The 25972-nt window shown below is 49.4% G+C and overlaps 1 protein-coding gene across 2 annotated transcripts; it reads left to right on the top strand.

The window, feature by feature from the left end:
- Positions 1-476: 476 nt before the first annotated feature.
- LOC133343905 (AF4/FMR2 family member lilli-like) lies at positions 477-13732 on the top strand. 2 transcript variants are annotated; one of them, XM_061553941.1, is made up of 8 exons: positions 477-824; positions 3013-3103; positions 4617-4696; positions 5740-5845; positions 6991-7540; positions 8651-10514; positions 11393-11539; positions 12280-13732. In XM_061553941.1, the coding sequence occupies exons 2-8, from the start codon at positions 3054-3056 to the stop codon at positions 12366-12368; spliced, it is 2886 nt and encodes a 961-aa protein (XP_061409925.1). In that variant the 5' UTR covers positions 477-824; positions 3013-3053; the 3' UTR covers positions 12369-13732. The 2 variants fall into 2 exon arrangements, with proteins under 2 accessions (XP_061409925.1, XP_061409964.1); XM_061553980.1 differs by lacking the exon at positions 477-824 and having other exon boundaries at positions 2663-3103.
- The last annotated feature ends 12240 nt before the right edge of the window (positions 13733-25972 follow it).

Raw genomic sequence — 25972 nt, 5'->3', positions numbered from 1 at the left:
ACGCGTTTGCATTTCGTAGCACGCACAGGGATGGGGCGCGTTACATATCCCAGAGCGCATAAACACGCGCTCGAAATTACCACCGCAGAAGCGCGAAGGGCGGGCGCCCTTGCGCCGCCGCCGCCGCGTTATTGTGTCGTGCGCGCACCCCCTCCCGTGTGAGAACACGGCTGTCACAGGCCTCGCATCACCGCCGCCACCCCCGACAGACGCGGCCCTCGACCGCAAACACCAACACGTCCCGGACGCGTCGGCCTTTGACGGCGCCTTTTACATTTGCCACCACCGATGGGGGCGGCGGCGCCCTCCGATTGGCCCACGTCCCGCCAACAAGCCGCGCCCCCATTGGCGCGCGCTCGCGCCCAGCCAATGGGATCGCGCGTGGGCGCGCCGCTATGCGCGTCCGCGCTACGGATTGCAAACGGCTCGCCTGGGCCTAGTCGAGGAGGCGTCGTCTTGGTGGGAGCCGCCGCGAGCAGGAGACGACCACCACCACCACAGCTACCCCTCCCGCACAACAATTATAACGACAACAACAACATTTTGTTGTTTTTACAAAGTCACGATTCGCACTCGTGAGGCGGTGGTGGGTGGGTAAAGCCTCCGCGCCGTTCCGCGGTTGGCGAAGGAGACGCGGCCGGGGGTGGGGGGGGGGGGGTGGCGACAGTGGCAGCGGCGGCGGGGGCGGCGTTCCGATTCTGGGCGCTCTTCCAGGCAACGCGGCAGGGCCCGAGGCCCGGGATTTGGGCCTAGCGAGAGGGGGAGAGGTGGAACGGACGGAGCTGCATTTTTTTTTCAATACCCCAGAGCGATCGTCTTGCACTGTAATTATTGACAAACTCTCGATTGTTGAACGATGTCGGTCGTGTGCGTGTGATTGACAAGTAACAAATAGTCGTAATTATGCGAATGCAAATAAGCGGTGGTGGTTCTGGCGCGCGGTGCTTTCAGGCGGCCGGTGAACGGTGATTTTGGTGATGGACGTGAGTTTATAAGATACAAATGCGGTTTTTGTTTTAATTCGGCTTATTTGAGACCTTACACATCGTAATCACATGGCAGTGCTCCGCGTGGTGCTGTGTACTCGTCGTTAGCGATGTAATTCGCAGATCGCTTAGTCGCTAAATTAATTGCGGTCATTTTGGCGATGCAGAGGAGAGTTGGTCGTATTGGCGTGGCTTTCTGAGGCCTTCGATGAGGTAATGTGGTGATCAACATTTCGATTCGAATAAGTTGGTTTATCGTCGCTAAAACTGCAAGTGAATGATTGTGATTTTCTGTTTATACTGCCGTATTAGCGTTAATGTGGCGTTCTTGCGACGTGAGGTGAGGTTTCGTAGATTGATGGCAGGTTTCATTATCGCATTTCAAACCCGACTTGTTTCGTTGAGGTAATAAATGCAGTAATTCTCTTCTTACTACAGTAATAGCATTGACGTGGCTTTTAAAACAGATGCTCCTTGCAATTGCTACATTAATTAGTATTGATGATTGCCTATCGACAATGGATTTGTTATAACTGCATTGTTTAGTATTAATAATTGTAGTTTTATCTCTAGTATGAACAGTATTCATGGGTCTTGATATTTAAACCAAGGATTCGATCGTGTTCCCTTTTTACTGCTAATTTGTAAAATAGCTGTGTTATTGTATTTGTGTTATGTAATTGCTACACTATAATTAATTCTATTACCATTTTACATTCATTACTATTTAAATGTCAAGTTTTGGTTTATCTTAAATATCCCCCCCCCCCCCCCATTATTGTACTTATATTGTACTGTATATATGTTTATATAACCCCTATTTGGCACGTTGTGAACATTATTGATTAGTATATGTTTCATGTTTATGTAATGCGCACATTGCATAAATTACGCAGGAAGCCCGGCATCTCTTTAATTTCAATACACGATTGTTTTAATTACATGTACGAATAATTGTTTTGCTAACAAATTGTCTTCTCATTTTTTTCTGTTGCTCCCAGTGCAGGAATGTGCCGTGTGTTTTATGCACTGCGTGTGCCGGATACATTCCTTCCACATTACTAGTGGACAGCACCCTGGCATTTTTTATACCAAAGATAATGTTTCTCTCTCTCTCACCTGGATACAAACAAACACAGTCCGTGTAACAAATACTCAGCACATTGGACAATAACAAGTGCCCTCAAAGATATTTAGGTGACATTTAGAGAAATGCCCCCTTCTTCATAGCACACGCGTGTTATTAAGTAGGATTATTTTACGTATGTTTGTGCACTACCGCTAACGCAAGTACCACAAAACATGTTTTTATAAAGTCCCATGTACTTTATATATTTTGAGAGCCAACCGTGCTGAGTGACTCAATTATCCAAGCTTGATTGTAATTTGTCAGTTTCACTTATAGCAAATCATTATTCATATGTACGATGTACATTAAAACGAACACCGAAACGTTACGCTTACAAAGCATGTCTGTAACAATCGCTCTTTATCCATAAAAAAGCTTCTATGAGTTGTACAGCGCCGTAAACCTGTCCAACATTGGGATAGATTCCAATTTAAATATAAAGGCATTCTATTTTTTTTTAAAATTGCATGCATGAGAAACAAGCAATTTGATGAAATCCCCTATGCCTATGAGGGGGATAACACAAATCCAAACTATTGGGACCGAAACCCACTTGCCGTGCTACCACATTGACGTCTTGCATGTCGCTGGGTCTGTCGTGCAGCGGTTAGTACACTGCGATATAAAACCGGCATCCCGGGTTCTATTATCGCTCGTGGTCAACACCAATGACGATTATCTGAGACGGTCCTGGGCCTTCCCCGAGGTCGACAGGCCTCAAATGAGGAGCTGCTGCGGTGTGTAAACTTTGCCACAATGGTGACAAGGGCGGCAGGGTGTTGTTGCTGTTCACCCACCCCCGCTACCTCGTGTGCTGTGCCGGCCTTCATAGGCGCTATGAGCTGTGGATTATATAAAATCGCTTCTTGTTGTCTTTGTCTCGTTCTCTCTTTCCAGCTGTGGGTGCTCGGTAAAGAAGATGGAGTGATGTGGTCGTGATGAACACTTCCCTAATGTCCGTGCCTCTCTTCCAGCAAGCATTCAACCGGTGGGGGCAGCGATACCCAACATTGCAAATAACAACAACAATACCACACAGTGCATGTTTTGGTGTTGCGACAGACTTTGGGGTAACCAACAGACTTAATGTATAACATCGGGCGAGCCCACATGATGGTAAGCCACTTGGTTGGGTCATCATTTGTGGCCAGGTCTCTTCTGAAAAAGAGCTATATAGTTCAGTGGGCCTTACCTGGTGAAATAAAAATAGTTTAGTACAGGGGTCGGCAACCAAAATAACAAGAAGAGCCATTTCTTTCCAATTCGGTACAAAATTCAGTATTTCAAGAGCCGCAATGCATCTGAGTACATACGTACTCATCGTCAAGAAGCAGCCCATAAAGAGCCGCATGCGGCTCCGGAGCCGTAGGTTGCCGACCCCTGGTTTAGTACTTGCTCTGAGCCATTGGGGTAAATTCCACTATCCTGTGGTCGCTGCATTCAAAGCAGGAGGATCACTGTTGATTTCCCACAACGTTATTTTCATTTTATCGACCTCGGAGGCATAACGATGATGATTGTAGGCTCAGTTGACCTGTGAGTGAAGCTCTCCTATGCGGAACACTAACTGGGTAGTGAATTTTAAAACGTCATCCACTGCTTCATTTAACAAGCGATAACCTTGCTGATGACACTTGGTGAGATCTAAAGCGGTCCTAAGATTCCGCATTTAATTCACAAATGCTACTGAGGAACACCGGTCCAGGAAGCCCATTAGTAGATGAGAGTGAAGTTAAAGTTATTGAATTTTGGTGATTAAGCAAAATATTTTTTTCATTTCACGTGGCTGAGTGGCTTGGTGGAAAAGGGGCTTTGTAACGGCTGAGTAATAGCACCGACTGGGTTCCTATCTAAAGCCCAACCATCAGTATTGACGGAGTAAAATTTTGGAATTATTAATGCACTGATATCTGCATTTGACGAACACTTGTGTTGCGATCGAAACGTCGTAGTTTTTTGTTATTTTCTTTGAACCTATCTACGTGACTTTACCAAAAGAACCAAATATTCTTTTTTTTCAACATATTTAAGTGCTTGTATTTTTATCTCAAAAATGTATGAGAGATAGTAGAGGCTTATGACGAAGAGTCAGATAAAATCTTAATTTTGGAGCTTTCGTGACTGCAGGAATTATTCTTTGTTTTTTTCGGTTAAGTCACGTCTAAAGATAAAAAAAAATAGTCATATAAAAATGTAGTAGATCCCAGAGGACATCCACCGTGGAGATGAAGCGATGAAATGTAATCCTGTGCAGGCGCTAAGCAGTTGGTTTTATTTTGAGACTGTGAGAGACGACTCAAAGGTCGCATGCCGGACGGCCAAGTTACAAAGCAAAGGTGTGCATCTTCAAAACAGGAGCATTCTACTTTGGTTTGCTGGTGCCTCGGTACCTATAAAGTAATGTTTTTTTCATTCCGGTTTAATTTTGATGACGTACATGTAACGTCATCATAGCCGGAGAGGGTTTAAGCTTCTCGTGTTTTGTGCATTTTGTCTGACAGTGATGGCCTCCAGGAGTTGCCTGCTGGTAAAATGGAGCATGTGGAAACTCACCACCCTCCGGAAACCCAGTCCTTGCCAGGTAATAATGGAATAAAGATAAGTGCTCTACTGCTGTGTAAGTTTTTCACGGTTGTGATGTACAGCTGGCCAAAGTGTTCTCAGGTTATTGCCGCGTGTTGTTCGGTGTTGTGTCCGACATTTCGTTTCGCATGCCTGCGAGCTCCTTTTGAGAACCGATGAATGTTGTTCGCCTTGATGGCTAACGTTGCACTCGGCTTGCTTGGCGCTTCATTTGTGTGTGCCGTGCAAACCCAAAAACACATCTGTGACCTATGAATATCAATTAAATAAAATCACATCAATAATCGCAATGCTCTTCTAAAGAACGCTCAAAGCACTTCGCAGTCTACCTGTCTAGCAGATTTATTCCGCACCTCGCTCAACAGTCGTACACATTCACACAGCAGCATGAGCTGTGTTGAGGCTGTGGGTTCGTGTTGAGGTTGTGGGTTCGTGTTGAGGTTGTGGGTCGATGTTGAGGCTGTGGGTTCGTGTTGAGGTTGTGGGTTCTTGTTGAGGTTGTGGGTTCGTGTTGAGGTTGTGCGTTAGTGTTGAGGCTGTGGGTCGATGTTGAGGCTGTGGGTCGATGTTGAGGCTGTGGGTCGGTGTTGAGGCTGTGGGTCGGTGTTGAGGCTGTGAGTTTGTGTTGAGGCTGTGGGTCGGTGTTGAGGCTGTGGGTCGGTGTTGAGGCTGTGAGTTTGTGTTGAGGCTGTGGGTTTGTGTTGAGGCTGTGAGTTTGTGTTGAGGCTGTGAGTTCGTGTTGAGGCTGTGGGTCGGTGTTGAGGCTGTGAGTTCGTGCTGAGGCTGTGGGTTGGTGTTGAGGCTGTGGGTTCGTGTTGAGGCTCTGGATCGGTGTTGAGGCTGTGGGTCGGTGTTGAGGCTGTGGGTCGGTGTCGAGCCTGTGGGTTCGTGTCGAGCCTGTGGGTTCGTGTTGAGGCTGGTTTGATGTTGTGGGTGTAGGTGACTGTTTAGGTTATGGGTTCGTGTTGAGGCTGTGGGTTTGTGTCCATCTCGGGCACTCCTATTGCGTATCTCTCCAGTTGCTCTTCTCACACCACACAGGCAAACAGTTCTACTGTTCGATGGAAGGGTGCGAGGAGGTTTTGGACAGCATGCATGTTCTCGTGAAGCACATGCGTGTGCACCACAAGCCGCTCCGCTACTACAAGTAAGTGTGCGCCTACCTGGAGCCTGTGAGATGGTGGTTGAGGCTGTATGTTAGTATTGAGGCTATGGGTTGGTGTTGAGGCTGTGGGTTGTTTTTGAGACTGCATTGTTGGGGCACGGTGGATTAGTGTTGAGGCTGTGGGTTGTTGTTGAGCCTGTGGGTTGTTGAGGCTGCGGGTTGTTGTTGAGGTTGTGAAGAGCATAAATTCACGTAAATAGCACGACGGTAATTTTAAAAGTGCTTATTATGTGTAAATATTAAATTGTAAATGCAGGCGGTCTCCAGGTTTACGGTCACGATTTACTACGCTCCACATTTACGACGTTTATATGACGCCAACACGGATCGATGCAAGATGCAGAAACTTGGTTTGCGAATGCGTCCTCCGACACGACTCCGAACCGAGTCGCTCCGGTTTCCGACGCGAGTCGGGAGTGGACCTTTTGTTATTCTTGAGTGATGAATTTTTTCTGGTGGATTTTTTTTTTACCTCTTAAATAACCCCCGTTAAAATACGAATGACGAAAAGGGAAAACACATTGACAAGTGATGGTTATAAGGCTTCTACTGTCTATGGGGGGGAAATAAGGGGGTCCAGTTCGCGACGATTTACATCGACGGCGTTTCCAGGAACGCATTGTGTCGTCATAGAAGCCGGGAACCGCCTGTATTTCATCTTAAGTGTTAACCGTATGCTTTAGGTCAGTGTTCGTCACTAATTTTCAGAGGGAGGGAGTGCCACTTTCGCCGATAAGACGTCATTAGTGCGAGGCGGGCCGCCACACATTTGAAACCATTGGGAGTTTGACAGGAGGATGATGATGGGGGGTGTTTTCACCCTTTGTGTATTGTCGTGGGGGGGGGGGGGGGGGGCGGCAGCACGTCAGGGGCCGCACTAAATGCCACCAGGAGGCCACCAGTGGCCCGTGAGGCCTTGCAACGAAGAACACTGCTCTAGGTGTAAATTCTATACGGACGTCGTTAAAATAAAACGAATGGATTTATGATTTCATTCAAATATAACACCTATGTCTGCTGGCCAGACTATGTGAACAGTTTGTTGCATCTGGTATGCGGAGATGGGGGGGTGGGGGGGCGATTAAGTGACAAGCAAAACGTCGGTAAACCACTGCGGCCTCCCGCAGGTGCGAGAACTGCAGCGCTCGCTTCCGCACGCACCGCGTGGTGTGCAAGCACCTGCAGCTGTGCCTGGCAGACAGCGCCCTCAAGCTGGCGCTCAACCCCCGGCCCGGCAAGCTCCAGCAACAGCAGCAACAGCAGCAACAGCAGCAGCAGCATCAGCAACAGCAGTCGGCCGATGGCAGCTATGCTGCTCTGCCTGGCGGGGAGACGGTCGGAGGTGGGAGCTGGCAGCAGCACAACGCGCTGAAGGAGCTCCTTTCATCGTCGGTGTACAGCAGCGCCCATCATCATCCTCATCATCATCACCCGCTGCCAGCGTCTTCGTCGTCCTCGTCTTCGAGCTTATCGTCCTCGTCGGTGACGGCGGCCTTCCGGCAGAATTTCGGCGGGGGATCGGCGCGGCATTCGCAGTCGTTCGCCGGCGCCAGGGCTGGCCACGGGGGTAGCGGCGTGGGCAGGCAGCAGCAGCAGCAGATGTCGTTCACGAACAGCCGACGACAGCAACACCAGCAACAGCATCAGCAGCAGTCGGTGAACACTTCTGCTCATCAGGTGAAGTTTTGACGGCAGTAACGGAATAAAACGTGAAGGGGACTGTTTGCAGTTGTGCACGTACGCAAAGGGAACATGTAACTCTCTTTTGTATACATGTGTAAAGTAGTAACTCGGCGGGAGACGACTTCACGGGTAGCACACTCTTTTATTTCACCAACTTATAGTTACACGGGTGACTAACACCCACTTAGTTACACGGGTGGCTAACACCAGCCTAACCCTCACGGTTCTCCTGGCTACACCGACACGGGCTCTTACTCCCCGTAGCCTCTCGGAACACACCCGGCCAGGGTGTCCGTCTCGACTCTGGGTCCCACAGTCCCGACCCACACGGGCGTCGGACCACGGGTCCCACAGTCTCGGCTCCGAGCCACACAGGGCCCCGGTCCTGACAAGGACGGCGGGACTAGGGGTCTCGGGCCACTACCTCCTCCACTCCGTCTTCAATCTTCAACTGGTTAACAACAACCACACCGAGTGCTCTCGCGCGTCCCCCTTTAAGCACCTCCTGCGGACGTCGCTGAGAGCACCCATCCCATTTGACCAATCACTGGGCGCTGGCTACGATCCTCTTTTCGCACCTCGTGTCAGCGCGCCTCACCACCGGCGCGCGCATCCAAACCACGCCCACATCGCGTGCCCAACCCCGCGCCCCGTGCCGCCCCGTGATCCATCACTGTCGGCGCACGTCAACACCACCACTACACATGTACACAAACGGCCCTTTCGTTCGACCGGATAATGTTAGATTTTTCTTATAAAGATGTATTCGCCTGGCAATCTATTCACATTGGTAATATTTGTATTATTATCATCACTTTTTTTTTCCACCCAGGATGGCCTTACGGAGTCTCAAGACTCTTCACTGTAGGAAGTGCTGTTACCACTTGTAATCGGAATTTCCCAATTATAAAAGTTACATTTTATAATTGGGAATATTACCAATACCGGTGGTTTTTTTTCAGCAACATAATTTTTTCACTTGGGTAAGGAGTTACCGTAACCTCTTGACTGAGTTGCCCGCATCTGCTTTTTGATGACAATCCCTCGCCCCCCATCTCTTCCTCCACACCTCCTCGTCCCTGCGGTTCCCCTCCACCTTCCCAGGTCCAGCCGCACCCTGCGGCCTCCGCCGTCTCCGTGCTGCAGCGAGCACCGACGGCGTCGCGAAGCCGGACGTCCCCGGCGCCCACCCCGCCGGCGGCCTACCCTCCTGTGACCTTCGCCTACGCTCAGTCGGCGGGGGGCGGCACCATCGTGTCCAACCCGCAGGCGTATGCCGTGCCCCAGCAGCAGCAGCAGCAGCAGCAACAACACCACCAGCAGCAGCAGCACCAGCAACACCACCAGCAGCATCACCAACAGCAGCATCACCAACAGCAGCATCACCAACAACAGCAGCAACACCACCAGCACCACGCAATGGTGTCGGACGGCGGCGCCGCCGCTTACCAGCACGTCTCCTCGGCGCCGCCGCCGTCGTCCTCGTCGTCGTCTTCGTCGTCGTCGGCGACCCTGTCGGCGGCCACCGCCTCGTGCATCGTGCCCAACGCGCACGCCGCCTTCCCCGAGGCCGACGGCGCCTACGGGAAGGCCTACGCGAAGGCCTACGCGGCCGTCGGTTCCGCTTCGGCCCGCGAGGCCGCTGCCGCAGCTGCGGCGGCGGCGGCGACGGCGGCGACCCAGCAGTACACCTACTCCAAGCCGATTCCACAGCTCATCTCGGACGCGGCTCACGGCACCCGCGACGCCAGCTACGCCAAGCACGCGCAGCCGTACGTCTCGGCCGCGGCTGTGTCTCCACTGTCGCATGCACAGCAGCAGCAGCAACAGCAGCAACAGCAGCAACAGCAGCAGCAACAGCAGCAACAGCAGCAACAGCAGCAGCAGAGTTACAGCAATGACAGCAGCAATGGTGGTGGCGGCGGCAACAACGGAGACCCAAACTCTCCGCGCTCCACCGAAGCGTTTGGCTCTCCCGGCCCCATGCCACGGCTGGTTCCGGTTGGACCGAACGGGCGCAGCAATGGCAGCCAGGTTGCCGGAGGGAACGCGGCACAGCAGTCTGTTAACTACGGTGGCGGAGGTTCTGGTGGTGGTGGTGGCGGCGGCGTGCGCAGCAAGGCAGCGTCTTTCCGGCAGGAGGTGGGTGGCACAGAGCCCCCACGGGACTCGCCGGCGCTGTTTTCGTACGCGCAGAGCGTGGTAGAGCAGGTTTACTCGTACAACGCACAAGCGGGTAACGGCACCCACCAGCAGCAGCAGCAGCAACAGCAGCAACAACAGCAGCAACAACAGCAGCAGCAACAACAACAACAGCAGCACAGGAGATCGGGACACCACCACCATCACCAGCAGCAGCAGCAAAGGCGATCTGGGCATCACCAGCAGCAGCAACAGCAGCAGCAGGAGCTCAGCCCCACCACCTCCCAGAGCGACAGCTCCCCAGAGGGCGCGCTCGCAGCGCAGCACAACGAGCGCACCAGCTTCCAGTCTCCGTCGTCGGCGGGCACGGCCGCCCGTGCCAAACCGTACTCGGCGGCGGGGGCGGCGAGCGCCGGCGTGATCGTGCCGCAGCGCGCGTACGTCCCCCAGCCGCCCTCGTCCTCCTCGTCCTCCTCCTCCTCGTGCTCCTCGTCGTCCCTCGCGACGATGGCGGCGTCGGCCGAGCCCCAGACGTTCGGGGCCCTGGCGCAAGCGCTGCCGCCGCTGCTCAACATGGCGGCGCAGTTCTCGGCGGCGGCGCACCTCTCGTTCGGCACGGCGGTCGCGCCGCAGCAGCAGCACCACCAGCAGCAGGCGCAGCACCAGCCGCAGCACCAGCCCCAGCACCAGCAGTCGGTGCAGTTCCCCTACGGCGGCGCCTACACGCTGCCCCCGTTCCAGCCCGTGTTCCGACCGCAGGCGAATCTGTTCGCTCACCCGCACTGCCTCCCGTCGTACGCCAGCACGCACTGGCTCGTCAACGCGGGTACGTGCGCCACGAGGACGTCCCCGGCAAAGCTGGCGCTGCGGAGTTGCCGGGGGTTAGGGCGGGGAGTTGCTGGTGTGCGGTGGTTCTGTGAAAAGTGACGTGGTCCACGAGTCTGGAGAGGTTGGTACCGTCTGTAATAGACAATAGGAATAACTCGGTCTCAGTGTTTCCGGTTGGAAGTCCTTGGGTTCGTCAATGATCAACTTCATCTACGGGCACCTCGCAGTTCGAGGTTTAGCTGCAGTGTATGTGTGTTAGGTACGGTCGCATTCTGAAACTGTGCGCTTATGTGCGCACGCGTTCAGGGGAGCGGTCGTGCAGCGGTTAGCGTGCTGCGCTACGCTCTCCCGGTTACCTGGGTTTTTTTCCCCGCTCACGGTCAACACCGGTAATGATTATCTGAACCAGTCCTGGACCTCACCTGGGACCAACTCAGCCTCAAATGAGTACCTGGTGCGGTGTGTAGTAAACATCTCCGCTCGGGAGACAAAGGTGGCCGGGCGTGGTGCTGGCCACCTATCTCCTCGTGTGCCAAGCCGGCCTTCGTAGGTGCTCGCTAACAGCACTTGCCCCAACAGTCTGTTACAGGCTAAACCGGGGATCTTTGTCAGGGGAGCAGTAGTGTAGCATTTGGCATGCTGTGCTACGAACCAGATTACCCGGGTTCGATTCCCACTCACGTTCAGCACCCAGTGACGGTTATCTGAATCAGTCCTTGGCATCCCCTGGGGCCGACTCGGCCTCAAATGAGTACCTCGTGTGGTGAGTAAACATCACCACTAGGAAGACAAAGGCGGCCGGGCGTGGTGCTCGCTAACTGCACTTGCTCCTGCTATCTGTTTAAGGCTATACGGGTGATCTTTGTCCCTGTTCAGGCCAGTCAAGCAGCGGCATTCCAGTCTGGCAGCAGCCAAGCCACCCGTACAGCTTTCCTCAGGCCCCCTATCCCAGCATGCCCCGCGAAGAGCCGAGTCTCCAGCGCCACTTGAAGCTGCCCGACTCGGCGGTGCGACACGACGCAGGTGAGGAAGTGTGCACCCTGCATCCACACGGCACAGTCCATAACCCGACCTCAATGGGCGGCACGGCTGCGGTGGTGGTGCAGTGTTAACTGCACAGTAGTCCAGAAGCCTTCTGACACAGCAGTGTTGAGTTTTTACAGACAGTTTAAAAAAGCATGCAATACAAGCTTCGTGAAAAAACAACGCTAATTTCTAGGAACCATCAGTGCAGTATGGACCCTATAGGCATCCGTCACAAGTCTGCGCAATATAGTTGCGGAGAGACGTCCGCATGCAAGCAATTCTCAGCTCTGTGCAACCGAGTTGAGAGGCATGCAAACACAAGCTTCGTAACAAAATAAATGTGCTCGGAAAGTAATAATAAGTGTTACAGTTATAATTTTTAGGAACCACAAGTTCGCGCAATGCACTTGCAGAGACGTCCATGAAACCAGAATATGTATTGATACTGGAGGAATCCTATCAGCTGTAAGCTCTTTTTCACAGATGTCCAGTCGGGGTGGATACGAGCATTACAACAACACACAATACAAAAATATGATAGTGCAAAGTACAAGAAAGGTAAAACAAATCACCCAAACACATACAAATATAACGATAATCCATCCCCATCCTTCCAGGAAAGCAATTCTCAATTGCGTGCTTCCTAGTTGAGCTTTGCCACGCCATCCGAAGCGTCCCCGAGCGAGGAAAACAATGTACACATCGTGTCCTCACCTCGTCTCTTCTCCGTTCCGCAGATTTCGCCGCCGGCGTCATCGGTTACCACACGGGCGCGAACCTGGTGCCAACACCGTACACGCAGCACAGGGACTTCCCCCCGCAGTGACACTCGCCCCCCCTGCCCCCCCTCCTGCCTCACCCCCAAGCGCCAGCTTCCCGCCGTCAGCTTTCTCCCTTTGATTTCTCCACCCCCCCCCCCCCGTCTCACCCGGTGGTTGAGTTCTGCTTGTTGACATCGGCTTCAAGAAGGCGGCCCTCTGGATATTCACCGTCGGAAACCCCCCCCTTCCCCTCTGCCGAATTCGGCGGATTGCCACGATCGGCCGTTTGCGATTTAATTGGAATAGCCGCGAAGTGGTGTTGGGGGTGGGGGGCGGGGTGAAGAAAACTAAATTAACGGCACGAGCAACGGTGTGCCCACTCGCAAAGCCGCACGAAGGCAAACCGACTACTCCCCGTTGATGCGCTCGCATCGTGCAGGCGGTCGCGCGTGACCGCCCCTGCTGCGCTGAAAGAAAAAAAACTCCGTCGTCGCGCTCAAACCTCGTCTAGACCACCGACTCAAAAAAGGGGGACTTCAGGGCATGGCCGCGTTTGTCGTTTGGACCGATAAACTCGGAGAGGTTGGAGGCGCAGCCGTCCTTGTTGACGCCAACTCTCTCGCGGCTTTTTGTCCGCAGGAACGCCGCCGAGAGTCATGCGTGCGGTGCGATCTGTAAGAGCCCATCGCGGTGTGAACGCAAGGAACGCAAGTCGGTGATTTGGTTGCGCTTGCGATTTGATTAGCCGAATTTTAGAATCGTTTTAATCCGAGAATCATTAAAAATCGCTGCTGGTGCCGTATCCTGCAATCATCGCTCTGTGTCGATCGGTGGGACTTGCTCACCCAATGCTACCCGGCGCTATCCCACACACAACCCCCCCTCGTGGCTCTCTGCGTGGCGTTTTGTCATGTGACGCACAACAAACCAGATCAGGTTTTGTTTTATTTTTGTTTCGTGGCCTTGGGGCTACCACCTCACCGCGCTTGAGAGAACCCTGGTTTAGTCTCAGCCGTGTGTGGAAACTTACTCTCACACCCAGGGTCACTCGCTGGTTCTGGCTCATTGACTATTGAGCTACGTGGGCCACGTTTCAAGGTAGCCAGATGTGTACAGTCGGCTCTCGATTACTTGCGTGCGCGGCTTATCCGATTTGCGGATTAACCGTGCAGGTGAGGTTTTGACGTAAATTAATAACTTATGATTTTCCCTTCAAGGCCAAACTCATAATCTAAAAACACTTATACATTAATTCTAGATTTGAAGTTTTCGTGACTGCAAGGATTCATATTCTTAGGTTTTTTCGGTAAAGTCACGTAGGTAAAAAATTTAAATTAATAAAAATAAAATAAAAATCACGACGTTTCGGAGGCAACACAAGCTTCCGTCTTCAGGTGGAACCGTCACAGCACGACAGCTGTATCAAGTAAATGAGAGATTACAGGAGATACCACTCCGTATATATATATGAGATTACAGGAGATACCATTCCGTATATATATTATATATACGGAGTGGTATCTCCTGTAATCTCTCATTTACTTGATACAGCTATCGTGCTGTGACGGTTCCACCTGAAGACGGAAGCTTGTGTTGCCTCCGAAACGTGATTTTTATTTTAGTTTACTTTTATTAATTTAAATTTTTTGCCTACGTGACTTTACCGAAAAAAACCTAAGAATACACTTATACATTGTGATTTTTGGAAATGTTTATTTTAGGCTACGTGCTTAAACAAAACATCTGTTGCTCTGGTTAATCCAAAATCCAAGTGATCTCCTCTGCAGTGCAGTAGTTGCATATCTTGACAACGGGCGGATTTTGTTTTGCGTGGCTCTGCGATCCACTTAGGAGGCCGACTCTTCTGCCCATCGAGATCCGTGGAAAATGTTTTTATTTTTTGATTATCCGCGATGTTGAATTATCCGCGGCCGACCTCCCCGTCAAAATCGAGAGTCGGCTGTATTTGGAACCCCAGATTATTCAAGCGAGCCGGACCCAGGCACTACGACATTTCTTTTTTTTACAGATAACAGCAGGCATTTGAAAATTGAGAATAGGTTTTTACCATTTTAATTCATACTTTGATACTGGCAAAAAAACGGTCCCATGATATAGCGGATTGTTATTTTCAATGTAATGCGCACTGGCAGTGTTGGGGAGTAATGTTACTGTAATCGGATCACAAAGTGTGTTTGCTGGTCATATACTATATTACTGTTGGTTTTACTTTGAAATCGAGCCACGGTGGTGGTTCTGCCCGTAGAGAGAGAGGGGGGTGCTCACGAGCGTAAGGTTTTGCGAGTTCGAACTCTGGGTTTCCGGGGGTTACACTCAGTCCATCATCCCTCTTCTGCAGGGTCGGTATCGCTTTGCGTGCAGAGGTCAACGGTGATTGGTCTAATAAGTTCATCCCCGTCGCAGTGCTGCTCTTTCTGTGGCTTCGAGAAACACTTTTTGAAGTGTTCAAGCTTTGCCAGTAGGGCTGTGTCCCCCTGCTACGCGAGAGAGTGCGCACGCATTGCTGCGTTACGGGGCGCAATTTTAATGCCCAAGTATTGTTAGAGATTGTCAATTTGATGGAAGTAAGTTTGAAGGTATTACGGTAGGTCAAGTTTTAAAATTCTAGATTTGAAGCTTTCGTGACTGCAAGGATTCATACTCTTAGGTTTTTTCGGTAAAGTAACGTAGGTAAAAATAAATAATAAATAATATAATTGATAGAAATAATAATAGAAATAAAATAATAAATCACGACGTTTGCGGAGGCAACACAAGTCTCCGTCATAAGGTGGGACCGTCACAGCTGAATTTACTGTAAATGATTTCTATTAATTGTATTATTTATTTTTATTATTTATTTTTACCTACGTGACTTTACCGAAAAAACCTAAGAGTAAGTTTTAAAATTCTATCTGGGATTACATTAATTTGTTTATACACCAAGGTTAATAGTAACTTGTGACTGATTACTAAAGCCACCCTCTTTTAAGACTGCGCAGTGCTGTATTTTGATTTCAACTTTGTTTTAGGCAAAGTTGAAGAGCTAAATAAGATTGTGAGAAGCAAAGTTTCACGTTGGGAGACTTAAACAAATGTGACTCCGCTTCATCATTCATACTGTGTCATTTCGACGAAATGTGTCTGCAAAACAAGCTTACGTTTTGGACATTAGCCCTTGGAAGCATTTCTTTGCAACGTTAGCCCATTGGTTCTCTGTAGCAACTGACAGATTTAACTGATGGAAATACTACAATCGATTTGATCAACTACACTTTGACGGCACAGGTTTTCTCTCGCTCTGCGCAGGTTTCGTTTTGCGCGATTTATCGTACGTGCGGCTCAACCTGTCTACCCAAAATTCACGATTATCACGCGGTTTGAATTCACGCGTACGCGGCTATGCGATCGGGCACGGGGCAACGCTGCGTGTGTGTATACCGTGTGCGTATACCGCTACTCGGCAGACAACTGTGCGCTTTTGTTCTGCGCGCACCCCCGTTTTTCTGGAATGCATCTACTACTACGACCGCACAAAGCGAGGAAAATCATGTACCTGTCGTGAGCCTAGGATTTACGGTAATGAATCGTAACACCCGTAGCGATGAGTGCAGTGCTACTTACCGGGCTGATGGTGAACTGCTGTCCGTGTATATATGTACTGTGGTAATTAAGGGATATTTGCTTCCTTTACACTAAAGCAGACATTGGGTACTGTAGGTTATATTTATCTCCATTTTACGGTGGTTTACGACGGGGAATAGGCCCTGGGATGTATCCGAATGTTGGGCTTCGATGCGGTGTTAAAAGAGGATTTTTAACACATTGGTGAGAATGAATAGGAAAAAAACACGTCTAAAACCTGCTGCTCTGTGACTATTTTCGAGGTGCGGATGTTGACTTTTTTGTTCGTTTTTACCGTCGGAAAGAGGGCCAGTAAGAGTCGGAAGATACCGTGACGTTCATTGAACCAGTTGACGCGGTGAACTTCCCACGGTAAGGCTGTGTGCGGTCGCTTGAAGGGAGATGCAACTCAAACAAAATATGTTGAGCCTTTCTTTTGTCGATCAACAAAACAACGCTTGGGCTCTGTGTCCCCCCGCTCTGTCCGTCGGTGGGTTGGAAATGATTTAAAATTGGAGAGTTGGCGCGGTTCTCAGGCGCGCACCGCTCCTGGCGCGCCCTTGTGTGGCGTCGGTCACGGTGCAGTCTCATTTTGTTTAACCAAAATTATCCGTCAAATTTTAGCGTTTTATTTTTATTAACAATGACTTGATGCCATCCAAAGAAGAAATCGAGCCCTACTGACGATGTGAATGAACCCAAGTTTTTGAATGAATACTCGCTCTTAGATAATTTAGTCGCGCTATTTTAGACCGCAGTGCGTTGAGAAAGATTTTTTTAAATATTGTCATTGGCGATATGCGTAGAGTATATGAAAAGATTAACGGAGTTCACCAATTGGCTGCCGGGAAAATCCTGCGAGGGTGGAACTGCACTGTTCCCTCGCACCAACATTTAAAAACTAAAGTGTGGACTAAACGTTTGACTGCTTTAATATGTGCCAGCTGTGAATGACTTAACAGACAACAAAAAATGATTTAAATGAACACTGTCAAGGCGGAGCCATGTGACCTGCATGCTGAGAGATGCTCAATGTCAGCCTACGGGCGCCTTTGCGGGGGGCGGGGGTGATTTGAAACCCGTTAAGCCGACAGACTCCTCCATTAGCCAGATTTGAGAGGTCACCAGGCGGCGATTCGTATACACAAGGAGATTTAACTTGCAGCGTCGTAGCAAACTAACGTTATTTTGAAGGAGTAAAAATCCGCAATCTTATTTTTTTTTGGGCTGCATCTGAATGCGAAATCGTTTACCCGCTGGCAGGTCAGCTTTTGCAGATTTCCGATTCGCTGTTTTGTGATCGGCAACGTCATCATCTGGCCAAATTTGTGCCGCTAATGACCCTTGCAGCACCTGACACAGCCAAACGTTGAATCGTCTCGTGCGCAATCGTTTCACACGCTGTTTATTTATCCTTTCGGCTCGCTCACAATGGTAAATTGAATCGCGATTCTCACAACCAAAAGTTTGCATTTGGTTTCGGCGTTTCGCTTGACTACGCGCGCCAAGCATTTTGCAGCATAAATTTAGCCAGATCTGTTGTGACCTGCGAAAACATTAGTTTTTTCGTTTACAAATCTTTGTTTTCCATTTTTTGTTCAAATACTAGGAACCAAGAGGTCCTGTTTCATTTTGGTTGAGTGCGTTTCCCTAAAAGATCTCGCCGGTTGTGGGGATATTGCCAAAGCAACTACAATGCCGTACCTTTAAACCATTGCCATTATTTTATGCAAACGGTCAACGTTTTGCTCATAACTCAATGCCGAGCCCTCGCTTCATCCAATTATGTTTGATTGCAAATTATCTCTCCAAATTCAAAGTACGTGAGCGGCATTAATGAACTAATCATATTTAGCTGGGCAGTGACCGATGATTCGAGCTTTAAGACTGTTGCACGATTGTTATTTCGCTTCTCAGTATCGACCGTACGTGGATGTCATTGTTATTACTGTGTACAGGTAATCTTGGGGGTTTTTTTTCGATTAAATAAGAGTTGGTAGTCATGAAAATAATAATTCTAACCGACGCTCTTTTGGTTAGATTCCCAACATTTTTGGAACTTTGACCAACCTCAACGTTCGCAAAAATGTTTGCAATCTACCGATGGTTTTTTTTTTACCTTCGATCGGTGACCATAGAATCAAAAATTTCGAACTTCATTGTCGACCGCCTTCTTAAGCCGGGTGTTTACGTTCACGTTAATCCTCGTGTACCCTCGTCGTCATCGTCCTCGTGGTTGATATACGCAGCCTGTCGATCTCCGTCGGCGATCTCGCCGTTGACCCACACTGCCCTGCCACAAGGAGGTGGGTGGGGTGGGTGGGGGGGAACTCAATATTCCTCATCCACTCGTAAACGAAGACGGCGATTTGGTCGAGCGCAACGCTTTTGCGGAAACGAGCTTCGGGGAAGGTCGTTCCTCCATGTGACCTTTAGTCGCACGACTCCGATGTGACGATAGTAACGTCATTTGTGCGGAAAACCCTCGCCGAATCTCAGAAGATCTTTTCAAGAGGAGGGGGGGTCCCGCTTATGTGGCTGTATGGCCGATTCTCGGGGGTGAGTTTTTACGATGGACCATTGTCTGATTGTTGTCCCTCGTGGTAATAGCATTGGGGTTGTTGCTTACCAGTTTATCGCCCCGAGCCGATGGTGAAAATTTCACGTTTCTATGACGGGGCCCGGCTCAATCGGATGACCACTGTCCTTGGCTGCCCACAAAGTGGTACTGATTTTATGAAGCCCAGAGGAATGATGATGATAAACAGCTGAGTTAACCCAAGACTGGCATTTTTAACTTGTGACATTGCAAGTGGAGCCCGAGAAAACCGTGACACTTGGCTGAATTTGTAACGGGAGTTGTTAAAGCTTTTCTGAAAGACAATTGCGCTAAATCGGTTTTTTTTTTATCACGTAACCTTTGTCACCGGCATGTCGGATTTGCCGCGACCTGCCTACCGGTAAGAGTTTATTTTTAACGGAATGACAATGTCAAGCGGGCGCATAAGAAAAGACCCGCTTGCCGTTTGCGTGTTTGAGGACCCGGCGTGTTACATTCAGACGATGTGACACTCCTGGCTGGCCCGTATGAAAGTGGTGATGAATGAGGATTCTTGCGAATGCCAATTCTCACAGCTGGGATCCGAAGGAAAGCTTTTTAGTTGTTGCGTGTCGGGTCAAACAACGTTGCCACGGTCACATTTGAGAGAGAGAGCCAACATGGCACTTTATAAAAAAAAAAATAACAAAAAAAAATATGAAGTCTGCTATAAATATGTACGGGACTTTTTTTTTAAGGAAGAGAGGAAAACAAAAACTTGTATTGGTGGTTTGTTGATAGCTTTGATGAGAAGTGTATATACTTGTGAAATTAATGTACAAATACACATACCGTTGTCTAGATTTGTATGTTGCTGTGTGTTTCACACCGAAATATAGTTTGGAAACAAAAAAGTAAATGTACATTCGTTGCACAGGCATTTTGGTTTAAAAAAAAATGTTTAAAGCCTTAATTATGCTATTTCCTGATAATGTAATTATAAGACAAAAACACACATTTAAGGTTTAACACTTATGAAATAATTCGCTTTCAGATTGAATTCGTATATCGGCAGGCTTTTGGAGGTGGGGGGGGGGGGTAAGGATTAGACTTATTTAAGACAAACCTGTTCAATTGCTTGTGAACGTTTGGTTGTATACGATTCGCCGACGTTCAGGATTGTGTTGTGGGGTGTTTTCTTTTTTGTTTGGTTCTATAAAAACGAGAGAGAGAACCCCCCACTCCATCCCATTGTAAATGTAAATACCACTTTGACCAAAACAACTTTTCAAAAAAATTACAAAATGCCCGTTGCATTTTAAAAACAAATCCTTCCGTGAGAGATTTAAACGAAATCACGCGCTCACTGTTATCGTTTCATTTCCAGTGTAAAAAAAAAAATTACTGGCACAAATAATATATGAGTCGTATACACAATAAGGAGCATAATCTTTGTGGGGTTTTTTTTCTTCTAAGTGACCACTAAAATGGGTTGATTGTGGTAATTTAATTTTTAATTCAAGCATGGTATTTTTCGGAGGGTTCATAAAATAGAAATAAACCTTCAAATATCACCTTTACATTTTTGTTGCTTATCATTTTCGCCACCGATCGACACGAGAAATGTAGCAACACGTGTGTGCATCTTAATTGCACCTTCAATTTGCATTACGATTGTCATTTTCATTCTGGCTTTCGTTCCTTGCATGTTTCGAAAAGAAAAAAACAACAGTACGCACGTATATAAAACAAAAGGCGTACAGAAGCATTGCATTTGCCGGGTGTGGCGTTTGTTGTTGTTGCAAGGTTGTTGCCGTGAAATAATGACACGTGTGGGGTCTGTTTTTTCAAACCGAAAAGCTTTACGACCGGAGCTTTTGGTGTCCATCCGTAAAACCACGAGGCCCTCTCCAAGCGTTGTTTCACGGTGGGAATCTTTGAAACGAGGTTGGTTTGCCCTCCGCTTCACAACAACGGTCCAGGAGACGTAACCTAACTTTAATTGTATCCCTTATTTTTTTTTAATCGGTGATGAAACGGAAATGTCGTGCTCCCAGCTCTGAAGACAAACCACGTGTTCTCACCCCCCCCCCCCTCCACATTAAGCAGTCATCTCCGCTCACGAAGTTTTCAATTTTTGTTTCTGAGCTCGTCCCAACGGCTCCTCCCTTAATTTCCCCCTCACCACCGTTGCCGCTCCCTCTTAATAGGCTCATTATAGCGGCTCTCATTAACCCCGTTCGTTCAATCCATTCATCATCATTCGCCGTCATCAATTTCGCGTTAACCGAATTCACGCATCGTCACAGATTCGCCCCCCCCCCCCCCATTGCTTTACCCGCTCATCCATTTCGTTCACCGCATCTCCACCAACACATGCGTATCTTGTGCACCGCGTTAGTTATTTCTAAACCGCCTTTTAATGAGGACGCGATATACAAATTCCGTGAAGATTTAAAGATGTTTGGCTTTTTTCGGTGAACGCGAGATGACGTTTTGGGGACGACCTTGATGACATCACGGGGGCTGGTCAAGGCGGTCTCCATCACCGACGGGCGGCTGTGTGAACATTTTGTAAGTTTGGAATCACAATGCGCCTGATGTATAGGTTTTTTTGTTATATTTATAACATGTAAAAGTGTTTGCAATATAAAAGGCAAGTTAATTTTTTTAAAATTGACACCTCTCGTAGTGTTGTCTTGTCTTGTGTTTACTATTGCACGGTAATAGTTGATTTAACAAAAAAATTAAACCGCTCTTTAAGTTTACTGTTTGCTGGGGTTTCCCCGGTTAAGAAGCGGAGAGATTTCTTGTCTGTGACGAAAAGTCACGATCCTGGGCATTTAGAGGCCCCCTCCTAAAGAGAGAGAGAGAGAGAGCGAGATCTTGGCAAGAGATGAAAGAAACATCCACACTTTACCCCACCACATGCATCCCTGCCTGTCGAATATGTGGTGTACTCAATTATATTGCTTGAAAATATAAGCACATCTAAATGTTTAGTTTTCAAGTGGGGTATATTTAAAGGACGAATTCTTTTTTTTTCTATCCCACCAATTTACAAATACCTTTCACTAATAAATGACACCTATTTGATTCTGAAAGCCAATTTGACACCCAGCGTGTGTATATGTGTGTTTAATCAATGGTTGTGTATATTGTAAATAATAATTATAGTAATCTACAACACTGTCCGCTACTGGATGAAGCATCCCCCCCCACACATCGTGAGGGTTGTTAAACCATACTTCACCACGCTGGTCAATGCGGGTTGGTGAAAAGGGTATTCTGGAACTTCTGTTTCAAATATCACTTTCCGCCAAAGTTAGCCATCGGCAGGAATAAAACCGTTTCCGATCTGCATTGGCTACCGGTTGCCGAACGAATACATGAGAAGTTCGCACTCATTACACACACACAGAGTGCTTGCCACGGATGAACCACAATACCTTGCCGGTCTCGTCAAGCAGCATAAGCCATCGTCACGGCAACTCCGGTCAATCTCGCGGCAGCGGATTTTGGCTAACCATCGAACAAAGACGGTCTCACTGCACGGGGCGCTTTCAGATGCGCTTCTGCGGCCGTTTGGAACACTTCTGATATTAGAAGCCACTGGGAGCTCTGTTCTTTTAATCGTCTAAATCAGGGGTCGGCAACCTACGGCTCCGGAGCCGCATGCGGCTCTTTACGGGCTGCTTCTTGACGATATGTACGTATGTACAGTATGTACTCAGATGCATTGCGGCTCTTGAAATACTGAATTTTGTACCGAATTGGAAAGAAATGGCTCTTCTTGTTATTTTGGTTGCCGACCCCTGGTCTAGATTGAAAACTCATTTATTTAGAACTACTTTTTGTGTTTAGATTGTTGTCCTTCCCCTGCACCTGATTGGCATGGGGTAATACAGTATTCATCTGGGGGGGTGGTGTTTGCTGGCATGTGCCTGGTGGCCGGGTCACCCACGTAACCCGGTCGGGCACAGCCACAAATGGCTCCGTGGCACCGTCCTGTGGGTCCACCCATTCGCAGGACGAAGAGTGAGGGGCGTGTGTGCGTTGCCAGTGTGGCAGGGATAGGGATGGGCTCAGACGGACTGGACCTTGGCGATGGGCACTCGCTATTGGGACGTGGAATGTCACGTCACTGGAGGGGGGAGACGGAGCTGGTGGGAAGGTATCAACGAGATATAGTTGAATTTCGATTTAAAGCTTTCGTGACTGCAGGGATTCATCTTCTTGGTTCTTTCGGTAAAGTCACGTAGAAGGGAAATAAAATAATAAAATCCCATATCTGCATTTTCCATAAATATGCTAAATTCCTCGGTTGATAGTGTAGTGTATAGTGTAGTGTATAGTAGTGCATAGTGTAGTAGTGTAGTGTATAGTAGTGTATAGTGTAGTGTTTAATGTAGTAGTGTAGTGTATAGTAGTGTATAGTGTAGTAGTGTAGTGTATAGTGTAATAGTGTAGTAGTGTATAGTGTAGTGTATAGTAGTGTATAGTGTAGTAGTGTAGTGTATAGTGTAATAGTGTAGTAGTGTATAGTGTAGTAGTGTATAGTGTAGTGTATAGTAATGTAGTGCTGGAGTCTGTCGCCAGGGAAAGGGAGGTCTGGACCACCACTACTCAACACGCAGTCAGTTTAAACATTTGTTAAGATAATTAAATAACCCCATGTCCTAACCTTTAGGCCACCCTGTATTATGTTTGTCACCTTTTGTATAATGTGGGCGCTTGTATGCAACGTGTACTGCATATGTTACGTTTAGTGATTCAGGTATATATCTAATTTATGTTCATACGCGAGTATCTTTAATAGGTGCTCACAGACAGCTCTTACCCCAGCAGTCAATAAGGCTAAATGGGGCATCTTTGTATTTGATGTGGGTGAGGCAGATGTCCCTGTGTGTTTGTTTGAATGTGTGCTTCTGTTATTGTAGAGAGCGGTGGTGTGGTGGTTAGCGCGCTCCGCTATGAACCCGGCGACCTGGATTCGATTACCGCTCACGACCAACATCAGTGACGATTATCTGAGCCGGTACTGAGCCACCCCTAGGTCGACTCAGCCTCAAATGAGTACCTGGTGCGGTGCGTAGTAAACATCGCCACTGGGGTGACGGAGGCGGCCGGATGTGGTGTTGCACCACCCACCCCCTCGTGTGCCGCGCCGGCCTTCATAGGCAGTGCTACTCGCTAACAGCACTTGCCCCAACAGTCTGCTGCAGGCTATACGGGGGATCTTTGCCTTTGCTTCTGTCATTCACAAGAGGGTTGGCGAATTCTTTAATTGGTGCTCTCAAACAGCGCTTGGCCCGAAAGTAACTTTCAACTAAACAGAAGAAGAGGGTTTAAGCAAACTCTTCACATGCCCGTGCGTGGGTGTGCATCTCATCCTGTCTTTGATAATTGGGGTAATTAAGACGAACACAGCCACTTACGGGTCAATCGCTTCGACGGCAGATGGTGCTGTGAATGCACCACGAAGCATTGCTGGAGAGAGCGAGAGAGCGAGCTCTGATCGACCACGGTGCTAAGATGCTAATCCATTGTGACGGTGGGGAGAGAGTGGTCGTGGTGGGAGCTTCACGCTCCGAACCCGGCGACCTGAGTTTGATTCCCGCTCACGGCCACCAACACCAGGGACGATTATACTGGTAGGAACCTCCTGGTTACACCAGCCCACAGGGGATTATTGTGTCCGTCCGTCGTGGATCCAAAAATGGGAGGGGTGGGGCTGGGTGGAGAGGGGCTGGGTGGGGAGGGGCTGGGTGGGGGGTTGGAGGGGTGGGGCTGGGTGGGGAGGGGCTGGTCACCCCGTGGTGCCCTTATAAAACTCAACGTTTAACCTACTCACGCCGGCTTGTGCCCGCCCTCACAGTCGGCCATATTTGCGGAATACACCACGCCGCCGTTAACCCTGGCCATTGACCGAGCAACCCAACGTTCCTACCAGCTTCCTCCGCAGGAATGTTTTCTGAATAGGTCATGGGCCACCCCTAGGTCGACTCGGCCTCAAATGAGTACCTGGTGCGATGTGTTAACATCGCTACTGGGGAGACAAAGGCGGCCGGGCGTGGTGCTGGCCACCCACCCCCTCGTGTTCCGTTCCGGCCTTCATAGGTGCTACTTGTGAACAGCACTTGCCCCAACAGCCTGTCAAGGCTGTACGGGGGATCTTTGTCTTTGCCGTGAGTACCGACGGGTGATTGGTGAACACGTGGTGATGGGAACCAGACACTGCAACTTGCACCAGCCACATCCTACACCGACCACATCATCCGAGCAGACACTAAAACGAGCCCTAACTCGAACCGCACTCCCCAGGCAGACGCGCACCCACCATGAACACACCAGGCAATAGACCTTGGCCCTACCATAACAACAGCCGCTGTTCGCCACGGCGCTTGTGCCAGGCTAGGTGCACTTTGAGGTCACGTGCAGTGTCGGGAGGCTGCCTGGCAGGAGGAGGTCACGGGACAGACCCCATGTGCCAGTGGGTTGCCTGAACCAAGGCGAATGTCCGACGCTGCCACACGTGCTCCCCACTCCGCCAATCCTCCTTCACCACGCTCCCCTTGCCATGCCCTGACCCTCACCCACACAAGCTCGCGTAATTTCCTGATTCACGTTGCGGTGGTGGTGCACGTGAACTGTCAGCCCCGAGCAGGTGAGAGACATCTCGCTTGCACGTGGCGAGGGCGAGTCTGCAACAACAACAAAACTGAAACAATAAACTAAAACTAATACAAAAAACTGAAAAAAACGAAAAAAACGGAAATAACTGAAAAAAAACTGAAAAAAACGAAAACGAAAAAAAACTGAAACAATAAACTAAAACCAAAAACTGAAAAAAACGAAAAAAAACCGAAAACGAAAAAAAACTTATACAATAAACTAAAACAAAAAAACAAAACGAAAACAAAAATGAAACAAAAAACGAAAAACCCGCTCTCTTTGCCAGGTCAGGCCCCACGAAGCTGATGTGTCGCCCTTTGAGTCAGAAGGCGAGCTGGCGAGCTGGCGATCACAGACGCGAGCTCACCCAGTGGCTCGTCATCGTCGTGTGGGAATTGATGCCCGCAGCCGGACACTCGAAGCGCGTGTTTGTGACACCACGTGGAGGGGGAGACGAGACGCGTGTTTATCGCACCACGTGGAGGGGAGAAGCCGGAGGACCCTGAGAGAGAGAAATCCACGCGACCACGGGGGGAGGGAGAGGAGGAGGGGGAGGTAGGGGGAGGGGGAAGAGGGGGAGGAGGGGGGAGGAGAGGGGGGAGGGGAGGAGGAGGGGGAGGGGGGAGAGGGGGAGGAGAGATAGGAGGAGGGGGGAGAGGAGGAGGTAGGGGAGGAGGAGGAGGTAGGGGGGAGAGAGAGGAGAGGGGAGGGGGAAGGAGGGGGAGGGAGAGGAGGAGGGGGGGGGAGAGCAGGAGGAGGGGGAGAGGAGGAGGGGAGGAGGGGGTGGTAGGGGAGAGGAGGAGGTAGGGGAAGGAGGTAGGGGGAGGAGGG

Source organism: Lethenteron reissneri, chromosome 1 (genome assembly GCF_015708825.2).
Source record: "Lethenteron reissneri isolate LAM-NWPU_2019-01 chromosome 1, ASM1570882v1, whole genome shotgun sequence".
Lineage (NCBI taxonomy): Eukaryota > Metazoa > Chordata > Hyperoartia > Petromyzontiformes > Petromyzontidae > Lethenteron > Lethenteron reissneri.
Note: the sequence above shows the minus strand (reverse complement) of the source record. Positions and strands in the feature narration are given on the sequence as shown.